Source organism: Anomaloglossus baeobatrachus, chromosome 12 (assembly GCF_048569485.1).
Source record: "Anomaloglossus baeobatrachus isolate aAnoBae1 chromosome 12, aAnoBae1.hap1, whole genome shotgun sequence".
NCBI lineage: Eukaryota > Metazoa > Chordata > Amphibia > Anura > Aromobatidae > Anomaloglossus > Anomaloglossus baeobatrachus.
In genome coordinates this window covers 15022314-15040517 of record NC_134364.1, presented here as the reverse complement: position 1 = coordinate 15040517, position 18204 = coordinate 15022314, and the positions used below count along the sequence as shown (strand labels likewise).

The window sequence follows — 18204 nt, the reverse complement described above, 5'->3', positions numbered from 1 at the left end:
GGACCCCCTATCTCTGGGGAGGGACCCCCTATCTCTGAGGACAGACCCTGCCCTGTGACTATGGCTCTGTGACGTGCGCAAGGTCGGGATGATGAGGGGGCGCCTTGTATAAGTCTGTACACCCTGCACAATGTGCACCGGTCATCCTATTCCAGCCTCGTTAAAGGGGTGTAGACTTTTGCAATTATTTTTATTGCTCCATTCTATTTCAAATTAATAAAAATAAATTGCAAAAAGCCATTAAAAAAACCTGCCGTTTTGTGTTTACAGCTCCTATGCAGACTTGTGTTTCCATGGTTAGATCCTGGGAGATCGCTGCATTCATTAGATGCATCAGAACAGTATTAAATGGGTTGCAAAAGTATGCACGCCCTGGAAAAAGGGAGCATTTTTGCTAGGCAGGATGAGAGACCGTTGCAGTGATCCATTTCATTGGAACTGTTTCTCCATCGAGGTGAATAATCAAGTGCTAGTGTGTAAATTTGCGCCCTCCCAGCCCAGGCTCCTCCCCTCGTCTCACCTGGCACCGCCCACTGCTGCTTGATTGATAGTCCTCTCTGCTCCCAGCTAAAATATTGTGTATGTGCCACTCTTCTTTTAGCTGGCGCATGCACAATACATTGCTATGTGCCGCCTGAAACCTCATACTGCGCATGCGCCGTCCAAAAAGAGGCGGGAGGGGGGCGCTGCATGCACAAGACTTCATCAAGAAGCAGTGGTTTTGTCACTCAGCAGCGACCATCTCCACTGTCAAGCAGCCGAGGGTGTGAAGAGGAGGGTGGACTGCAAGTGCATGGATATGCCTCCCTGCGCACTTGCAGTTTGCATTGATGGTCTTTGCTATTGTTGCACATTGCCCTATCCTGCATTATCTTTAATTGCCTGTAGAAAATATCACAGGCAGGATCCCTTTAAGGGAATAATCATTTTCATTTCTATGGCGCCAACATCTTCTACAGGAAGGGAAAGAAGGGGCCACTGTTCCCCCTCAGAGGGGATGGATTGGATAACTCTTCCAGGCACAGGAGGGGTTAAACATTCCCCTCTGAGTTTTGCTCCCTTTACTTTCCATTATAAGGTGCTGTATACACAGAACGGTGAAGGATATCCCGACCCTTATTTATCCCGACCCTTATTTATCCCGACCCTTATTTATCCCGACCCTTATTTATCCCGACCCTTATTTATCCCGACCCTTATTTATCCCGACCCTTATTTATCCCGACCCTTATTTATCCCGACCCTTATTTATCCCGACCCTTATTTATCGGATACATTGTAGCAAGTTCAGTTGCAGTTTTCTCCTTCTGGAGGAGGTGTTTTATGGCTCCGGGTCCCTCGATCTGAGATTCATTTTCTGACTCAAAGAAAAAATATTTTAATATCCTCAATGTTTCTCGTACAAGATTTCATCTCAATCTCCAAGAAATTCCAGAGCAAACCTCAAGATGGAAAAACTGAGCAATTATAAGAGTAACATAACGAGACGCAACAACTGGGGACACGAGCTGCAGAGAGGCGGCACCACAGTCCGGGGCCCGGGGAGAGGCGGCACCACAGTCCGGGGCCCGGGGAGAGGCGGCACCACAGTCCGGGGCCCGGGGAGAGGCGGCACCACAGTCCGGGGCCCGGGGAGAGGCGGCACCACAGTCCGGGGCCCGGGGAGAGGCGGCACCACAGTCCGGGGCCCGGGGAGAGGCGGCACCACAGTCCGGGGCCCGGGGAGAGGCGGCACCACAGTCCGGGGCCCGGGGAGAGGCGGCACCACAGTCCGGGGCCCGGGGAGAGGCGGCACCACAGTCCGGGGCCCGGGGAGAGGCGGCACCACAGTCCGGGGCCCGGGGAGAGGCGGCACCGGGGCCCGGGGAGAGGCGGCACCGGGGCCCGGAGAGAGGCGGCACCGGGGCCCGGAGAGAGGCGGCACCAGAGCCTGGGGAGAGGCGGCACCGGGGCCCGTGGAGAGGCAGCACGGCGGCACCGGGCCAGAGAGAGGTGGCACCACAGTCCGGGGCCCGGGGAGAGGCGGCACCGCAGTCCGGGGAGAGGCGGCACCGTAGTCCGGGGAGAGGCAGCACTACAGTCCGGGGCCCGGGGAGAGGTGGCACCGCAGTCCGGGGCCCGGGGAGAAGCGACACCACAGTCCGGGGAGAGGCAGCACCACAGTCTGGGACCCGGGGAGAGGCGGCACCGCAATCCGGGGAGAGGCAGCACCACAGTCCGGGGTCCGGGGAGAGGCGGCACCACAGTCTGGGACCCGGGGAGAGGCGGCACCGCAATCCAGGGAGAGGCAGCACCACAGTCCGGGGCCCGGGGAGAGGCGGCACCACAGTCCTGGGCTCAGGGAGAGGCGGCACCACAGTCCGGGGTCCGGGGAGAGGCGGCACCACAGTCCGGGGGCCCAGGGAGTGGAGGCATGTGCCAGGATTTAAAGGTTCAGCACGAATCCCAGTGCCAGGAGCAGGGATTGGTACCCACGACTGGCACCGGGGACGACCTTCATATTCTTAGAGGTCACTGGAAAAAGTGCAGCTACTGAGAAATGAATTACGGGGAATTGGCACAGGCCGGAGCGAGGCCTAATGAAAACATTAATTACCATCTGGCGGTATTTCCCTGCAGTCCCCTCCCGACGTCACACGCCACAAGATATTTTCCGTACTTTGTTTTTGGATGTGACTCTGCTGCACACACAAAACGGGAGAGGATTTCCCATTGAGACTGTGTATGTTGCATGCATCTGAGCAATGTCCTCCTGCCCGTGCACGGTTTCCATATGTGAACGCCATTTTTTCATCGCCTTCCGTTAATCTGGAATACCTGATAATCCAGCAACCATCATGTTCCATTATTGACACTTCAGAGGATTTTCCTGTAAATACTGTCCAATGGTCCGAAATACAAAGGGTCGAGTTTATCCAAAAAAGTGCAATATGTTGTGTTACTAGGGGCGGTGCTTATAAATATGTCATGATTTGGGATTTTTCGTGTCCTTGTCTTGCAGCTTTTCTCATGCGATGACTCAGCCGCCACAAGATGAGTTTGAGACGTCCCTGGAAAAGGCAGAAGCCTGGATGAAGGAGATCCACAGGAGGCTGAAGGAGAATGACAATACCCAGGGCCCGCGCTCAGCGCTGGAGTCCCGGCTCCGGGAGACAGAGGTGAGGGCAGAGGCCGGCCTCTGATCACTGCAGCTCTGTGTTATGTTGGGTCTTGTGTTTCGCCATATGTGACTTCTGGGGCTAACGTAGGAGGGTGCAGATTAGCGCAGGGCTCGGTAACATGGAACATGTAATGGCGCCATATGCGTCATCCCTAAACTTTCCCAGACCTCAGTATGACAACACGCTCAGTTATTATATTGACAGGAGGAGCAGCAGAGGGCCCCTCCATAATGGCTGCTCTAACTTCTCCTTTCTATCCTTATTGAGTGAGGCTGCTTTCACACTACGTTTTTTTAGCATGCGTCACGAATGTTTTTTTGCTGTAAAAGCGGATCCTGCTTTTACAGCAAAAAAACACATGCAAACGCATGTGTTATTTTGCAGGATCCTGTCACTTTAAGTTTATGAGCGGGCATTGGAGTCATGTGATCGGGAGTCAGTGGAACTGAACGTGATAGACTGGGAGCCGGCATCTGACAGGTGTGGCGGCTCGTAGCCAACGTAAACATCGGGTAACTTGCTTGGATACCCGATATTTACCTTGGTTACGAGCGTCTGCAGCTGCTAGGAGCCGGGCTCCCTGCACACGTTACCAACGTAAACATCGGGTAACTAAGAGAAGCACTTTGCTTGGTTACCCGATATTTATCTTGGTTACGAGTGTTCGCAGCTCTCAGGCGGGGGAGAGAGGGAGGGGGAGAGGGAGAGAGAGGGAGGGAGAGAAAGGGAGGGAGAGAGAGGGAGGGAGGGAGGGTAGACAGAGGGAGGGGGAGAGAGGGAGGGGGAGAGAGGGAGGGGGAGAGGGAGGGAGGGTAGACAGAGGGAGGGGGAGAGAGGGAGGAGGAGAGGGAGGGAGGGAGGGTAGACAGAGGGAGGGGGAGAGAGAGGGAGGGTGGAGGGGGAGAGAGACAGAGAGGGAGGGGGAGAGGGGGGGGGAGAGAGGGAGGGGGAGAGACTGATCACGCGAGACTGGTTCTGGGCATGCTCAGTAGAGCAAGCAGGATCCTGTCTATCAGCATGCCAGCGTTCACATACGTTTGCGTACAGTATAGTCAGGATCCAGCAATTTGCAGTATTTGGACTCAGCTCAAAAACGCTACAAGTAGCGTTTTTGAAAAAAATTAAAAAACTGCAACTCGCTGGATCCTCACTATAACGCACGCAAACACAGGTGAACGCATGTGAATGTGAGTCCATTGCAAATGCATTGAAATGAAAACGCATTTGCACTGGATCCGTTTTTGCGTTAATAAAACGTAGTGTGAAAGCCGCCTTAGTCTTCAGTATTTTGGACGCAGCAGAGATCCATCACATTCCAGGTCGCCCTGTGCAGGACTCGTCAGGACTGGATCCCTGAATATCATGGACATCCCATCACCTGTTCCCTAGTCTCAGGGGTGCATGTCCCCAAATATATTGGCTCTGGGTCTTGTTGGCAATACCAGTGATTAGGTTTAATTATTTACCCCAAAGCACAGTTATAAAGGAACCGAGGTCATGTCATGCTGACTTGTCGGCCGGGTGTCAGCAGGCGGCCAGGACGGAGATTAGTCCATTATCTATCACATCAGGTATATGCAGCTGAATTTTTGGGAGCCAAAGATCTAATAACCCCCATCCTCCCCTCCCTTGTTAACTATACTGTCCGAAGACTATAAACGTCCGCTCCGTCCACACTTTGCATTGACATTTTAGAACCTCAGTGCAGAGTAAAGAGGAGATTGTGTGCGGGGGGGCAGGGAGCCAGCGGTCAGACCCGGCCAGACTCCCCGTATCCCTGCACGCCCCTCAAAAACACTGATGTAGCTCAATGAAGCATGTCTACAACACATCAGCATGGAGCAGGTCATGAAACACTTATTTCTCCAAATTACAAAAGAATTTTGGCGCATTATAGTATAACGGACCCCCACGGACGCCGGAATTGTGTTTTTTCGGTTGCTGCAACTCTGCAAAAAAAACAAACCATGGATCAAAATTACCTACAATAAAATCAGGTCGGCATCAGTGTATAATCCATGCACCGTCCGTGATCAGTGGGAGAAACTTCGCCATTTATTTATTTTTCTATTTGTGACTGATCAAACATTAATGAAAATCCGATCCAGAACGCTGCCAGACAGCGGATCACCGGCGCCTGAATGAGACCTCGGAGGCTGCAAAAACGGACAAACAGTGGCCATAAAGAGCCGGAATCTGCTGGGATCACCGGCGCCTGAATGAGGCCTCGGAGGCTGCAAAGACGGACAAACGGTGGCCATGAAGAGACGGAATCTGCTGGGATCACCGGCGTCTGAATGAGGCCTCAGAGGCTGCAAAGACGGACAAACGGTGGCCATGAAGAGCCGTAATCTGCTGGGATCACCGGCGTCTTTATTTGTTTTTATGCTTTGTTTTAGCCATGATAAATTGAACTTTAAAGGAGTTGTCCACAGCTCAGACATCAGCTTCTCAATCCCTGTGTTTTCCCTCCAATAAAATAATTATATCTATACTCACCAGTGGTGCCATTCCAGTGCTGTCAGCACTGGCTCTCCTGGGGATCATATGATATGATGTCCCACAATCCCTATGACCAAACAGCCCCGGCATCAGTTACCCCCTACTTCAGTCAAACTGCTGGAACAACACCAACACCGCTGGTACAACACTGCTGGAGCGGCACCGAAACCGCTGGAACAACACTGCTGGAGCGGCACCGAAACCACTGGAACAACACTGCTGGAGAGGTACCAAAACCGCTGGAACAACACTGCTGGAATGGCACCGAAACCGCTGGAACAACACTGCTGGAATGGCACCGAAACCGCTGGAACAACACTGCTGGTATGGCACTGAAACCGCTGGAACAACACTGCTGGAATGGCACCGAAACCGCTGGAACAACACTGCTGGTATGGCACTGAAACCGCTGGAACAACACTGCTGGAATGGCACCGAAACCGCTGGAACAACACTGCTGGAATGGCACCGAAACCGCTGGAACAACACTGTTGGTATGGCACCGAAACCACTGGAACAACACTGCTGGAACAGCACCGAAGGCACTGGAATAATACTGCTGGAGCGGCATTGAAACCGCTGGAAAAACACTGCTGGAGCGGCCCAGACAACTCTGGAACAACACTGCTGGAACAGCACCAGCACAGCTTGAATCACCCCTTGAGGTGAGAATAGCTGTTATTATTTTACTGGGGGATTGAGAATGTGTTGTCCTAGCTGTGCACATTTCATGGCGTTGTCTCTGCATTGCTGGATGCTTTTATTTTGGTGACACATCATAAAATGTTGCATTGTATTAATCTATAAAACCTCTCCTTATCATTATATTACATTTTAATCGGTTGCATCCTATTATCATAACCTGACATTATACCACATTCCGAGACCTTATTACGGCACATTATAGCCGGGTGTAACCTATAATAATATAATTTACCATCACATTATACGACACCGGGATATCACATTACACTTTATTACGTTATTGGATGTTTCATTGTATAATATTCTAACACTTCACAGCATCATCTTATGTTACTATGTTATTTTACCTGACATAATGTTACATTGTGTTACTTTATTACTTCATTAAACATTACCTAATTTAGATTATATTATATTTTAGGCTATTACTTTATATATTGGAGATTTTATATATGACCTGTTTATACATTGTAATTATATTATATTTTATATTCCAGATTTTGCATTGTGTTTATATTACATTATATTTGTATACATTGTATCATTTTAGATTTTGATACATTCTCTTCCATATTCTGCATTGTGTTTATATAACAGTATATTTCTATACATTGTATCATTTTATATTTTGATGCATTCTTTTCCATATTTTGCATTGTTTATATTACATTGTATCATTTTATATTTTGATACATTCTCTTCCATATTTTGCATTGTTTATGTTACATTACAGTTGTATACATTGTATTTATATTTTGATGCATTCTCTTCCATATTTTGCATTGATACAATGTTACATTAGCTCCTGGGTAACTGTTACTTTCTTGTAGAACATCTGCTCCCTGGAAGGAGACGGGAAGCTGCTGCTGGAGAAGGTCCTGATGAAGGCCGAGGTTCTTCTGGGTGACAGCAGCGAGGAGGAGAAGCACGAGGTCCACCTGAAACTGGCCAAAATCAAGGGCTCCTTTGAGGAAACCACTACATACATGATCCACTGTCACAGGTGAGATCACGTGCTCTTTATAGACCTCTGTTTGCTGTCAGTGACTGATTACCGCACTCATCATCTGTGACGTTTCGCTTCTTCCACAGCCGAATCGAGTGGGTCTGGCTGCACTGGAACGAGTACCTGAGGGCGAGGGACGAGTTTAGGCTTTGGGTTCACAACGTCACCCTGACCCTGGAGCCGGACGTGGAGCTGCAGCTCGGCCTGAAGGAGAAGCGCTGGCAGCATGAACAAGCCCTGGTGCTGATGAAGGACGTCCTGCACCAGTCGCGGCTGGTGGACCGGCTGCTGGAGGAGGCCTCCTCCCTGTACAACCGGATCGGGGACCCCAGCGTGGAGGAGAGCGTCCAGAGCGCCATGATGGCCGAGTACATCCAGATAAAGAAGAAGGCCCAGGTCTGTCGCCAGTAATGGGGGGAACTCCGGGGTAACTGTATAGAAACTTGTCACCGCTGCAGCCAATCTCTGAGCTTAGTGTTGTGTACACTGTTGTCATGATGTCACCGCTGCAGCCAATCACTGAGCTCAGTGCTGTGTGCACTGTAGTCATGATGTCACTGCTGCAGCCAATCATTGAGCTCAATGATGTGTGCCTTATCATGAGGTCACCGCTGCAGCCAATCACTGGGCTCAGTACTGTGTGCACTGTTGTCATGATGGCACCACTGCAGTCAATCACTGTGGTCAGTGCTGTGTGCATTGTTGCAATGATGTAACTGCTGCAATGATGTAACTGCTGCAGCCAATCACTGACCTCCGTGCTGTTTGCACTGTTATATGGGGACCTGCGGGTAGTGATCTGGTGATCTGTAGCTGATTATATGGTGATCTATAAGTAGTGATCTGGTGATCTGTAGCTGATTATGTGATGATCTATAAGTAGTGATCTGGTGATCTGTAGCTGATTATGTGATGATCTATAAGTAGTGATCTGGTGATCTGTAGCTGATTATGTGATGATCTACAAGTAGTGATCTGGTGATCTGTAGCTGATTATGTGATGATCTATAAGTAGTGATCTGGTGATCTGTAGCTGATTGTATGGTGATCTATAGTGATCTGTAGCTGATTATATGATGATCTATAAGTAGTGATCTGGTGATCTGTAGCTGATTATGTGATGATCTATAAGTAGTGATCTGGTGATCTGTAGCTGATTATGTGATGATCTATAAGTAGTGATCTGGTGATCTGTAGCTGATTATGTGATGATCTATAAGTAGTGATCTGGTGATCTGTAGCTGATTATGTGATGATCTATAAGTAGTGATCTGGTGATCTGTAGCTGATTATGTGATGATCTATAAGTAGTGATCTGGTGATCTGTAGCTGATTGTATGGTGATCTATAAGTATTGATCTGGTGATCTGTAGCTGATTATGTGATGATCTATAAGTAGTGATCTGGTGATCTGTAGCTGATTATGTGATGATCTATAAGTAGTGATCTGGTGATCTGAAGCTGATTATATGATGATCTATAAGTAGTGATCTGGTGATCTGTAGCTGATTGTATGGTGATTAATGATGAGTGAGTTTTGAAATACTCGGATTTGCGATACTCGTAACGAGCGCTGTCTAATACTTGCGTATGCGTTCCTAATAGTGTGTGCAATGCAAGTCAATGGGGAAAAACTTGCAAAGTAACGAGTAACTGGAATGCTGCAGTATTTGTGCGAGTAGCGACTAGTGCGGAATTCAGGTCACTCGTTACATTGCGAGTATTCCCCATTGACTTGCATTACACACGCCATTAGGAACGCATACGCGAGTATTAGACAGTGCTCGTTACGAGTATCGCAAATCCGAGTATTTTGAAACTCACTCATCATTAATGGTAATTTTTAGGTATTGATCTGGTGATCTATAGCTGATTTATATGGTGATCTGTAGGTAGTGATCTGGTGATCTGTAGCTGATTATATGGTGATCTGTAGGTAGTGATCTGGTGATCTGTAGCTGATTATATGGTGATCTGTAGGTAGTGATCTGGTGATCTGTAGCTGATTATATGGTGATCTGTAGGTAGTGATCTGGTGATCTGTAGCTGATTATATGTTAATCTGTAGCTAGTGATCTGGTGATCAGTAGCTGATTATATGGTGATCTGTAGGTAGTGATCTGGGGATCTATAGCTGATTACATGGCGACCTCTATGGCTGTGACACGTGTGTCTGGTGGCTGCATTGATCTAACCATTGACCGATCTCTGCTGGATCAGTGAGTTATGACACCAATGTCTGGTCGTTCGTTCATGCCCCGGATATGGAGATCTGGTGACAGTATGAGCTGCTGGTGACACATGAGGCTGCAACTCCACTTATCCTGAGGACCTGGTCATGGCTCTGCAGCACCTCTTCTCCTGAGGACCTGGTCATGGCTCTGCAGCGCCTCTTCTCCTGAGGACCTGGTCACAGCTCTGCAGCACCTCTTCTCCTGAGGACCTGGTCATGGCTCTGCAGCGCCTCTTCTCCTGAGGACCTGGTCATGGCTCTGCAGCGCCTCTTCTCCTGAGGACCTGGTCACAGCTCTGCAGCACCTCTTCTCCTGAGGACCTGGTCATGGCTCTGCAGCGCCTCTTCTCCTGAGGACCTGGTCACAGCTCTGCAGCGCCTCTTCTCCTGAGGACCTGGTCACGGCTCTGCAGCGCCTCTTCTCCTGAGGACCTGGTCACAGCTCTGCAGCGCCTCTTCTCCTGAGGACCTGGTCACGGCTCTGCAGCGCCTCTTATCCTGAGGACCTGGTCACAGCTCTGCAGCACCTCTTCTCCTGAGGACATGGTCATGGCTCTGCAGCGCCTCTTCTCCTGAGGACCTGGTCACGGCTCTGCAGCGCCTCTTCTCCTGAGGACCTGGTCACGGCTCTGCAGCGCCTCTTCTCCTGAGGACCTGGTCACAGCTCTGCAGCGCCTCTTCTCCTGAGGACCTGGTCACGGCTCTGCAGCACCTCTTCTCCTGAGGACCTGGTCATGGCTCTGCAGTGCCTCTTCTCCTGAGGACCTGGTCATGGCTCTGCAGCACCTCTTCTCCTGAGGACCTGGTCATGGCTCTGCAGCGCCTCTTCTCCTGAGGACCTGGTCATGGCTCTGCAGTGCCTCTTCTCCTGAGGACCTGGTCATGGCTCTGCAGTGCCTCTTCTCCTGAGGACCTGGTCACGGCTCTGCAGCACCTCTTCTCCTGAGGACCTGGTCACGGCTCTGCAGCGCCTCTTTTCCTGAGGACCTGGTCATGGCTCTGCAGCGCCTCTTTTCCTGAGGACCTGGTCATGGCTCTGCAGCGCCTCTTTTCCTGAGGACCTGGTCACGGCTCTGCAGCGCCTCGTCTCCTGAGGACCTGGTCACGGCTCTGCAGCACCTCTTCTCCTGAGGACCTGGTCACGGCTCTGCAGCACCTCTTTTCCTGAGGACCTGGTCATGGCTCTGCAGCGCATCTTTTCCTGAGGACCCGGTCACGGCTCTGCAGCGCCTCTTCTCCTGAGGACCTGGTCACAGCTCTGCAGCGCCTCTTCTCCTGAGGACCTGGTCACGGCTTTGCAGCGCCTCTTTTCCTGAGGACCTGGTCACAGCTCTGCAGCGCCTCTTCTCCTGAGGACCTGGTCATGGCTCTGCAGCGCCTCTTCTCCTGAGGGCCTGGTCACGGCTCTGCAGCGCCTCTTCTCCTGAGGACCTGGTCACGGCTCTGGAGCGCCTCTTTTCCTGAGGACCTGTTGACGGCTCTGCAGCGCCTCTTCTCCTGAGGACCTGGTCACGGCTTTGCAGCGCCTCTTTTCCTGAGGACCTGGTCATGGCTCTGCAGCGCCTCTTCTCCTGAGGACCTGTTGACGGCTCGGCAGCACCTCTTTTCCTGGGCTCCGCCGGCTGCTTGCTTTTGGCCGGGGTTCAGCCTGCGGTCCGGGCTGTTTGCTCAGTTTCTCGTGTGTTTGTATTTGGCTTAGTGAGTGTATGAGAACCTTTGTCCGCATTGTCCCACCGCTTCCCACCAAACTGCAGGCGACGCGGCGGAGCCGAGGATAACCCTGCGCTCCCTCCTCTGTCACATGCACTGACCTGGGGACTCTGATTTCAGGACCGGGTGGAACGTCTGGAGAAGATCTGGAAGGACCATGAGGTCTATGATGGCGACGTCAGTGGCTTCAAAACCTGGCTGAATGGCGTCATCGAGAAACTGAAGGACTATGTGGGATCCGCGGCCGACTGTACAGAAAGCCGACTGGAGAGTCTGCAGGTATACAAGAAACGGACAGGAGAGGGAGGGATGGAGGGACAGAGGGGTGGAGGGATGGATGGAGGGAAAGATGGAGGGAGGGATGGAGGGATGGATGGAGGGAGGGAGGGATGGACGGAGGGATGGAGGGACGGAGGGATGGATGGATGGAGGGACGGAGGGATGGAGGGAAAGATGGAGGGAGGGATAGAGGTAGGGATGGATAGAGGGATGAATGGAGGGATGAATGGAGGGATGGATGGAGGGAGGGAGGGATAGATAGAGGGAGGGATGGATGGAGGGACAGAGGGGTGGAGGGATGGATGAAGGGATGGATGAAGGGATAGAGGGATGGATGGAGGGAAAGAGGGATGGATGGATGGAGGGATAGAGGGATGGAGGGATGGATGGAGGAAAAGAGGGATGGAGGGACAGAGGGGTGGAGGGATGGATGGAGGGACGGATAGATGGATGGAGGGAGGGACGGAGGGAGGGAGGAATGGAGGGACAGAGGGATGGAGGGAAAGATGGAGGGAGGGATAGAGGTAGGGATGGATAGAGGGATAGAGGGATGAATGGAGGGATGAATGGAGGGATGGATGGAGGGACAAAGGGGTGGAGGGATGGATGAAGGGATGGATGAAGGGATAGAGGGATGGATGGAGGGAAAGAGGGATGGATGGATGGATGGAGGGATAGAGGGATGGAGGGATGGATGGAGGAAAAGAGGGATGGAGGGACAGAGGGGTGGAGGGATGGATGGAGGGACGGATGGATGGAGGGAGGGAGGGACGGAGGGAGGGAGGAATGGAGGGACAGAGGGATGGAGGGAAAGATGGAGGGAGGGATAGAGGTAGGGATGGATAGAGGGATAGAGGGATGAATGGAGGGATGAATGAGGGATGGATGGAGGGAAAGAGGGGTGGAGGGATGGATGGAGGGAGGGATGGATGGAGGGAGGGAGGGATAGAGGGAGGGATGGAGGGATGGATGGAGGGACAGAGGGGTGGAGGGACGGAGGGATGGATGAAGGGATGGATGAAGGGATAGAGGGATGGATGGAGGGAGGGATGGATAGAGGGATGGAGGGATGGATGGAGGGAAAGAGGGATGGAGGGATAGAGGGATGGAGGGATGGATGGAGAGATAGATGGATGGAGGGATAGAGGGACGGAGGGATGGATGGAGGGAAAGAGGGATGGAGGGATGGATGGAGGGATAGAGGGATGGAGGCATGGATGGAGAGATAGATGGATGGAGGGATAGAGGGATGGAGGGATGGATGGAGGGATAGATAGAGGGATGGAGGGATGGATGGAGGGATAGAGGGATGGATGGAGAGATAGAGGGATGGATGGAGGGATAGAGGGATGGATGGAGGGAAAGATGGAGGGAGGGATAGAGGTAGGGATGGATAGAGGGATAGAGAGATGAAGGGATGGATGGAGGGATAGAGGGATGGATGGAGGGATAGAGGGATGGATGGATGGAGGGAAAGATGGAGGGAGGGATAGAGAGATGAAGGGATGGATGGAGGGAGGGAGGGATAGAGGGAGGGATGGATAGAGGGATGAAGGGATAGAGGGGTGGAGGGATGGAGGGAGGGATAAAGAGATGGAAGGATGGAGGGAAAGAGGGAGGAATGGATAGATGGCTAGATAGATACATAGAGGGATAGATACATACATATAGGGATGGGTATATTGGTTGGCGGAGTGACGTCTGTGTTATCTGTGACCCGTGGAATGACAGCTCCGCTATGACGGGTGATATAGTGACAGGTATGCCAGATATGACGGCTGTATAGTGTCACACCCGGCTGCGGCACAGATAACCGCCAGGACTCGTCACCTCCGCTCCTCCCTGTCATTGTGTCACATTCCTGAGCTCCAGTTATTTACATCTCACATTTTTTACCTTTTTAAAGCTACAGAGATATGAATCTGTTTTGTACAAGTGTCTAAAAGAGAGAATAAAAGTCAATAAAATAATTGCTTCTTCCCCAAAAAATATCATAAATCCACACTGTTATTTTGCAGTAATTTTTCATTGATTAAAGGGACATGGGAGAATTTTGTGACAAAATAATAATCTACCTGTTCTGCAGTATTCAGGGGTGGGACTTCACATAACCCCGCCCCTGAGGAGCTCATTGCACCCCCCTCTGATTGCAGCCATATTTGTTGGGGTGCGGGGAATCTGCTGTCACTCAGCGTCTTCTGTCATCTTCCAGGAGATCAGTAAGGATGTGGAGAGCGGTAATAAACAGTTAGAAATCCTGGAGATGAAGTCGGCGGAGGTGATAAAGAACACATCACCCCTCGGGGCGGAGAAGATCTGCAAGGAGCTGGAGGAATTGCGGAAAACCCTAAAAGAGTTAAAACAGATGAACGATGAAGAGGAGGAGGCGCTGCTGAAGACGCACACGTCAGACAACGCCTTCCTCCTCCTCGCCCAACAACTGGAGGCCAACATCAATGAGTTCCGTAAGGCCACACAGAGGCTGGAGGAGAGTCTGGAGTCCGGGGAGCGGGTGAAGAGCGAGGACGAACTAATAGCGCTGTGGAAAACGCTGAACGTGAGACACAGGCCGTATACTATACATAGAGCAGAGTATACACCGCACTATAGATGAATAACAACATCCTCCACTGTACAGGCCACAAAGTCCGCACTAGCCGCAGAAGAAGCCAAGGCAGAAAGGGTGAAGGTGCAGCTACGAGATCTCTTCAGATTCTCCAAGGACGTCCAACCGCTGTCCGATGGCGTCATCTCAGCCATGCGCGACTATCAGAGGTATCAGCACGCGTCACCCCAGAAATACTGAACCCCCCACATCAATGCTCAGCAGGGATATGTATAAAAATGCTATAATACTGCTCCTATATACAAGAACATAACTACTATAATACTGCCCCTATGTACAAGAATATAACTACTATAATACTGCCCCCTATGTACAAGAATATAACTGCTATAATACTGCCCCTATGTACAAGAATACAACTACTATAATAGTGCCCCTATGTACAAGAATATAACTACTATAATACTGCTCCTATGTACAAGAATACAACTACTATAATACTGCCCCCTATGTACAAGAATATAACTTCTATAATACTGCCCCTATGTACAAGAATATAACTACTATAATACTGCCCCCTATGTACAAGAATATAACTTCTATAATACTGCCCCTATGTACAAGAATATAACTACTATAATACTGCCCCCTATGTACAAGAATATAACTACTATAATACTGCCCCCTATGTACAAGAACATAACTACTATAATACTGCCCCCTATGTACAAGAATATAACTACTATAATACTGTCCCCTATGTACAAGAATATAACTACTATAATACTGCCCCTATGTACAAGAATATAACTACTATAATACTGCCCCTATATACAAGAATGTAACTACTATAATACTGTCCCCTATGTACAAGAATATAACTTCTATAATACTGCCCCTATGTACAAGAATATAACTACTATAATACTGCTCCTATGTACAGGAATATAACTACTATAATACTGCTCCTATGTATAAGAATATAACTACTATAATACTGACCCTATGTACAAGAATATAACTACTATAATACTGCTCCTATGTACAAGAATATAACTACTATAATACTGCCCCTATGTACAAGAATATAACTACTATAATACTGTCCCTCTATGTACAAGAATATAACTACTATAATACTGCCCCCTATGTACAAGAATATAACTACTATAATACTGCCCCTATATACAAGAACATAACTACTATAATACTGCTCCTATATACAAGAATATAACTACTATAATACTGCCCTCTATGTATAAGAATATAACTACTATAATACTGCCCCTATGTACAAGAATATAACTACTATAATACTGCCCCTATGTACAAGAATATAACTACTATAATACTGCTCCTATGTACAAGAATATAACTACTATAATACTGCCCCTATGTACAAGAATATAACTACTATAATACTGCTCCTATGTACAAGAATATAACTACTATAATACTGCCTCTATATACAAGAATATAACTACTATAATACTGCCCCTATGTACAAGAATATAACTACTATAATACTGCCCCCTATATACAAGAATATAACTACTATAATACTGCTCCTATGTATAAGAATATAACTACTATAATACTGCCCCTACGTACAGGAATATTACTACTATAATACTGTCCCTATATATAAGAATATAAGTACTATAATACTGCCTCTATGTACAAGAATATAACTACTATAATACTGCCCCTATGAGTTTAATGATCCTTCTGGTGTGTGCAGGTGACTCTGTGTTAATCTTTCTATCTATTTTTTGACTTTCTGATGGATGTTTTCTCCAGGGCGAAGAGTAAAGCCTTCAAGCTGAGCACTGACACAGAGTCTGAGCTGAAGCAGCTTTTCCAGAACCCTCTGCGTGAATTCCTGTACTGGAAACCGATTGCGGAGAGTGTCCTGGACGCCACCGCGGTGCCTGTGAATGATGGCGCCATGAATCGCGATGCCCTGGACAATATCGAGGTCAGATGATAAGCTATTGTATACAGTCCCTGACAGAAGTTCTGTCGCTTATCCATGTTAGGTAAATAAAAGCTTATAACCTGACTTTAAATTCATCCATTGGTTTTATAAATTACATATTTTGAAAGCTGAAACCCTCCTAAATTTGGTTTAGGTTATGAAAATAAAGTTTCTGAAATATTGATCAATGATCACAGAAAGGTAGATTTTGGCAAGACAAAAGTTTTGTCGCCTTGTCATATAATGCACCCAATCCTAGTTTACATCCTCACCTGTGCTCACTAAATGATCGCTTAATTAGTGGGTGTGTGTAAAAAGAAGTCCAGCACCCCAGACCTTCAGTTGAACTGCAACTTGACCTCTGACAATATGCCAAAAATCCACCCTGTGACCAAAGCCTTGATTATCAAGAGGCTGAAGACCAGATCCACTGCAGAGGTGGCTGGCACCTTTAAAGATTTGAAGAGACTGGAGATGTTTTTGACAAGCCCAGGTCCGGCAGACCCCGCAAGAGAACTGCTCAGGAGGAACGTTTGTTGGTTAGAAAATCCAAAGCCAGCCCCTCTTCCAATGCAGCAGAGCTCCAACAGGCCTGGTCACCTCAAGTCCCTGTGTCACCTAGAACAGTTTGTAGGATTCTGTCTTGAAATGGCCTCCATGGTCGAATCAGTGCCCAGAAGCCAGCACTAAACAAAAGGCAATTAAAAAACCGTGTGGCATTTGCCAAGTCCCACAGCCTGCTAAAGAGATGGACGCTGGAAAAGTGTCAGAAGGTGGATTTCTCTGATGACTCTTCAGTTGACTTACACCACAGCCACTGCAAACACTGTAGGAGACCTACTGGAGCCCGTATGGATCCAGAAAACAGTTAAGTTTGGTGGTGTAAAGATCATGGTCTGGGGTTACATTCAGTATGGGGGTGTGGAAACATTTGCAAGGTGGAAGGCAATATCAATAGCCTCAAATATCAAGACGTATTAGCTACCTCTTACATTCCCAGTCATAAAAGGTGTCACATTCTGCAGCAGGATGGTCTCCATCTCATACATCCATCTCTACAACAAAGTTCCTCCTGGCAAAGAAGATCAAGGTGCTCAAGGACTGGCCAGCCCAGTCACCAGACATGGACATCATTGAGCATGTTTGGGGTAGGATGAAAGAGGAAGCTTGGAAGACAAAACCAAAGAATCTAGATGAACTCTGGGAGGCATGTAAGATGCATTCTCTGCTATTCCTGATGACTTCATCAATAAATTGTATGAATCATTGCTGAGCCGCATGGATGCAGTCCTTCAAGGTCATGGAAGTCACACAAAATATTAAATATGGCTCTAATAGCACCACAACGAAATTCACCAATGTTATGCTACATATCTTTGTATTACAAGTTAATTTTTTGTTTGAATTTCACATTACTTTCTGTGGGCGACAAAACCTTTGTCTTGTCAAAATCTGACCTTTCTGTGTTCATTAAATGATCAATATTTCAGCTTTACAGCAACTTTATTTTCATAACATAAACCAAATTTGGGAGGGTTTCAGCTTTCAAAAGAGTAATTTATAAAACCAATGGATGAATTTAAAGTCAGGTTATAAGCTTTTATTTACATAACATGGTGAAGCGACAGAACTTTGGTCAGGGCCTGTACTGAGATGATGAGTGTGTGCAGGTGTATATAATATGACATGTCAGCGGTCTCCATCCTGTGGCTCTGAAGCTGCTGATTCTTTGCTGGGAGTTGTAGTTTCCCCACAGTTGTCGAGGTGCAGGTGTACATCCATATGTACAGGCTATACTCTACTCACATCATTTTCTTTTGTGTAGAAGTTACTTGGAGAAAGCTGTGTAATTAAGGATAAGCTGGCGGCTCTGGAGAAGAAGAAGGAGCGCATACACCTGGTCCTCGGGGACCAGAAAACCAAGACGCTCCTGCAGGATATTTCCGCAGCTGAACAGGACAGATACGCTCTCCACCGGGATCTGCTAGAGAGGAGGAAAAGCTTACAGGTGACGTAGCTTCACAACGTCTGTATATGCACTGTGTGTATGTGCTGTGTGTGTGC

The 18204-nt window shown here is 48.7% G+C and overlaps 1 protein-coding gene across 3 annotated transcripts in view; it reads left to right on the top strand.

Annotated features, from left to right (window-relative positions):
* Positions 1–18204, top strand: part of SYNE3 (spectrin repeat containing nuclear envelope family member 3) — a 79405-nt gene that overhangs the window by 23722 nt on the left and 37479 nt on the right. For all 3 annotated transcript variants that reach the window (XM_075330062.1, XM_075330059.1, XM_075330061.1), the window contains exons 2-9: positions 3002–3158; positions 7199–7371; positions 7461–7770; positions 11438–11596; positions 13809–14153; positions 14235–14371; positions 15963–16140; positions 17966–18148. In XM_075330062.1, coding sequence (XP_075186177.1) covers positions 3015–3158; positions 7199–7371; positions 7461–7770; positions 11438–11596; positions 13809–14153; positions 14235–14371; positions 15963–16140; positions 17966–18148 — 1629 coding nt within the window. In that variant the 5' untranslated portion in view covers positions 3002–3014. The remainder of the gene's footprint in view (positions 1–3001; positions 3159–7198; positions 7372–7460; positions 7771–11437; positions 11597–13808; positions 14154–14234; positions 14372–15962; positions 16141–17965; positions 18149–18204) is intronic.